Raw genomic sequence first — 4940 nt, forward strand, 5'->3', positions numbered from 1 at the left:
CCTGTACATGGGGGTACTGTTTTACCCGGGAGACTTTGCTGAACACAAATATTAGTTATTCAAAACAGTAAAAGATATCACAGCGATAATATTGTCAATGAAAGTGAAATGTTTTGCATTTTTCACACACAAACGGCACTTTCTCTGATGATATAATTGTTATGATACGTTTTACTGTTTTGAAACACTAATATTTGTGTTCAGCAAAGTCTTCTGAGTATAAAAGTATCCCCATGTACAGGTTTTATAGCGTTTTTGGGGTCAAATATAAGGGTCAAATATTTTTACATTGAAAATTGCCAGGTTGGTTATGTTGCCTTTGAGAGCGTATGGTAGCCCAGGAATGAGAATTACCCCCATGATGGCATACCATTTGCTAAAGAAGACAACCCAAGGTATTGCAAATGGGGTATGACCAGTCTTTTTTTAGTAGCCACTTAGTCACAAACACTGGCCAAAATTATCGTTCAATTTAGTTTTTTACTTTTTTTCACACACAAACAAATATGAACGCTAACTTTGGCCAGTGTTTGTGACTAAGTGGCTACGAAAAATAACTGGACATACCCCATATTGAATACCCTGGGTTGTCTACTTTAAAAAAAAATGTGTACATGTGGGGTGTGATTCAGAGATTTATGACAGATAATAGTGTTACAATGTCACTATTGATACATTTTAAAAATATATATTTAGAAACAGCAATTTCCTATTTGTACTTATAGCCCTATAACTTGCAAAAAAGCATGTAAATACTGGGTGTTTTTAAACTCAAAGGACAAAATTGTAAATCTATTTAGCAGTTTTTCGATTACCTTTCATGGTAAGTAAAAGATTTTTCAAGCAAAAGTAGAAAATCATGTTTTTTTTTCAATTTGTCACCATATTTTATTATTTTGTTTAAAGTTAATTATATGACATGATACAAATAATGGTCCTGAAAAAAACAATATATATCTTGTATGGGAAGAGTAAATGATAGAGAAGAAAATTACGGCAAAACACAAACACTACAAAAGTGTTAAAAGAGCTCTGGTCCTTAATGCACAACATGGCTAAAACAGGTCAGTCCTGAAGGGGTTAATATTTTTCTGATTTGATTGTGTAATAATCATAGAACAAACATAGGCTTAATATTGTCACATATAATGAGTACCTTCCTTCAATGTTTAACACATCTCACCAGTTATTGGTATTCCCATTTTTTTTAAGGGATTCCCAGTCTCTAAATAACTCTAGTGTTTCCCCTGGTTTGATTGTGATTTCCCATATTTGGGATAATATTTCAATATGATAATTTGCTATACCAATTTGAGTGTGTTATGATATTTATTGATTAAGTATTTTGGAGGTTTGATTGTAGGTTAATCTTGATACTGGCAGCAGTATCCCAATTGAGTGCCATCATCATACATATTGTTTTGTTTAAGAAAAAAAAACACAAATGTTTATTTTTCAAAACGAACGACATTCCGAACTGCTGAATGCCTGAAACAAATAACATGCAGAACCGCCGAATGTCTGAAATAAATTCTCGAATGCCATGTTCCCGAATGCTGAATGTCTGAACCGAATGCCATTCAGCAGTTACGAAGTGCCGAACCGAATGCCATTGATCCAAATTGCCGAAGCAGACACATTTTTTTTACTTACCTGAATTTCCAAACCGAACAAATTTTTTTGCCCATGCACATCCCTGGTACTGAATTTAGGCCTACCGTCATATCATCTTTTCATGTTAACTAGGAAATTATCCTTCCAGTCATAAGTGCAACCATGGAAGATTCAGTGGATTCTACTTATTTATTGGCATTAGACCTGGTCAGTTGCCTTGAGATTTACATAGACAGCTTATCTAAATGGAATTCATCCAATAGACTGTTTGTGATACTAGTGGAGCAAGAAAGGGACTGCAAGCCTCTAAACAATTTGATGCATAGTTGATGGATAGTTTCGGCTATCATTCAAGCCTACAAGGCTGCTCAATTTCCAGTTCCTGGTGGACTTAAAGCACACTCTACCAGATCACTGTCTTCATCTTGGACTGCAGCAGCAAAAGTCTCTCATGACATTATTTGCAAGGCTGCCACTTGGTCCTCTATTAATACTTTTAACAGGCATTATCAACTGAATGTCAAAGACGCCCATCTTGATGAATTTGTCAAAAGTTTTCTTTCTGTTTCTAATCTGTAAATAATTGTTGGTTTGATGTGTTCACATTTAAATTTGAATAAACCTATTAAGCATTAAATTGGTGTTGTGTTATTTTTTGGTTCATTCCCTCCCTTAGTCTTAGCTTGTGTATTCCCATTGTTGTGCTTCCATGGATATGGCCAGGAAAGGGGAAAATGTATTCATACTTTACCATAATATTATTTTCCTGATCAAAGGCTATGGCAGCACAGGGATCCACCCTTAAAGATTTATCTTGGAATCAGGACTAAGGGATAAGGAATAGGAGGGGGTATTTATACCCTTAATTTTAATTGGTTCCTGTCTATTGGGGAATAAGAGGAGCTAACCCTTTGTTGTGCTGCCATGGCCTATGACCAGGAAATGAAAATTATGCTAAGTATGAATAAATGTTTCTATATATATATATAGATTACCCAAGATCCAGCACACTCACCTATTCACTAAACAGCAACTTCAATGTTGAAAGATTTTATTTGATTTTTTTGTCCACTTACTTGGGGAAAAATTCCATCTTGGGCTCTCTGCAGTACGAGGCTAAATAGGGCCCTGGGATGAGGCACCTGTGACATATGTGATATATATATCCCAAATGAAAAATATAAATGGATACTGCCTAGATGCCAAAAACATGCATTGAATATAAAAAGGCTAATAAAGGGTTGCACTCAGAGTTCTTCATAAAAACAAGAAAGTGTTTAATAAATCATCAAAAATGTAAAAAAGTGTCTGATCAACATTTTTGGCCCATTCGAGCCTTTCTCAAGGTAAAGCGATACCTGTCAGCTAGCTCTACCGGGACTGACAGCAAAGCGGCTACCAGCGGGATGGGTGGATAACAGGGACTTGCAGGAAAGGAATTACCAGAGGGATAGGCAGATAACAGGGACTGGCAATAAAGGGATTATTACCATGGGCGATCTACCTGCAGAACCTATGGAGGGGTAGGTGGGTGTCCCCAGAGCAATCTTTCTCCTAATGACGAATCCTTTCTTTCATACAAAGGACATACTTGAAAATGACAGAAATCTTAATGTATTCTTTAGGGTAAAATATTTTATATAAATAAATACCAGTTTTCTTGCTCTTTATTTTTACTTTTGAACTGTAGGTCTACATACACTCAATATAGTTAGTCTATATTTAGTGTATATATTATTATTTATATATATATATATATATATATATATATATATATCAGTGAGTTTATGGAGAGTAACATGGGTGCTCAGTAACACTTCTATGTGTTGTGTCTGCTTTCTATGGTAAACACATCATGTGGGTTAATATAAATTAATATTTAACATATCAAAATTAATTTCTTTATTACCATCTTAATATCATGATTTCTTAAACTGTATATAATTGGATTCAGTAATGGGGTTCCCATGGTGTATAGAAGAGATATGGCTTTATTGGTATTAAAAGATGATCCACTATTTGGAATAATGTATACGGTTATTATAGTTCCATAGTACATGGTCACTACAATCAAGTGAGAGCTGCAGGTGGAGAAGGCTTTCTGTTTTCCTCTGGTGGAAGGAATCCTAAAGATGGTGATAAATATCGAGATATACGAATAAATAATAAAGGAAAATGGTAAAACAGAAACAAGGATGGCTAATACAACGTTTGAATGTTTAGCAATTGTAATATCTGAACAGGACATCTCTAAAATAGGTGCAAAATCACAGAAAAAATGATTAATTATGCGAGGACCGCAAAAATTGAACTGACATATAACACTGGTCACTACTAATGACAATAGGAAAGCAAGAAACCAAGAAGAAATAACCAAGTAGATTTGAAGTCTAAGGTCCATGATAGAGGTATAATGTAAGGGTTTGCAGATGGCCAAATACCGGTCATACGACATCACTGTGAGAAGTAGGCATTCTGCACTGGCTGAAACACCATGAAAGTACATTTGTGTGATGCAACCAGCGATGGATATTGTACTTCCACCATTAATTATAACATGAAGCATGTTCGGAGTTATATTTGTGGTTATCAAGATATCTGACAATGATAACTGACTGAGGAAGAAATACATGGGAGATTTTAGACTCTGGACCTTTGCAACCAATAAAATAATTATTAAATTTCCAGTCAATGTGAAGATGTATATAAAAAGAAATAAAACAAACAACAGAGGGTCAAAAAATGAATCGTGTTTAAAATTTAAAAACACATATTTTGTAGCTTCTGTCCAGTTCATTTCAATAACAATCTGAAAAAAATGTATACATTGTTATTTGTATATCTTACATTAACACGACTTTACACAATAGCTCTCATGTGTTTATTTGGTCTTCAGTATTGGAACTTTACTCCTACATTAATACAATTATTCAAGGATGAAACTAAGAATTACAGGACATTTTCTAAACAAGAAATTGTGAGGAAAAGACCCAATGGTTTGCAATAAGTTGGATACAGATCTGAGTAGGAATTTATTTTTTAAGTTGACTATTTTTGGCATCAAATTTCAAATCCAATGGTCAATTCAAAGCCTTTCAAGTTCAATAAATAACTATGATAATTTTTAATTCCGATGAATAAAAATGCCATGATCTCTGCATTTTGGTTCATGCCTCATTCTAGTAAGTTTATGTGATCACATATAATCAATGACATATTGATATCAGCAATCACATAATCAATGACATCCTGTGTTACCTCTTTAACCCCTTAAGGACACATGACATGAGTGACATGTCATGATTCCCTTTTATTCCAGAAGTTTG

The 4940-nt window shown here is 34.3% G+C and overlaps 1 protein-coding gene across 1 annotated transcript; it reads right to left on the reverse strand.

Moving 5' to 3' along the window:
- Positions 1-3493: 3493 nt before the first annotated feature.
- On the reverse strand, positions 3494-4411 carry LOC134602038 (olfactory receptor 10A4-like). Its single transcript, XM_063446540.1, has one exon. The coding sequence runs from the start codon at positions 4409-4411 to the stop codon at positions 3494-3496; it is 918 nt and encodes a 305-aa protein (XP_063302610.1).
- Between the last annotated feature and the right edge of the window lie 529 nt (positions 4412-4940).

This window comes from Pelobates fuscus, chromosome 3, assembly GCF_036172605.1.
Source record: "Pelobates fuscus isolate aPelFus1 chromosome 3, aPelFus1.pri, whole genome shotgun sequence".
Classification (NCBI taxonomy): domain Eukaryota; kingdom Metazoa; phylum Chordata; class Amphibia; order Anura; family Pelobatidae; genus Pelobates; species Pelobates fuscus.

What these genes read in the sequence shown, in the direction of transcription:
- LOC134602038 (XM_063446540.1), bottom strand. Translation starts at nt 4,411, where the DNA reads ATGAACTGGACAGAAGCTACAAAATATGTGTTTTTAAATTTTAAACAC.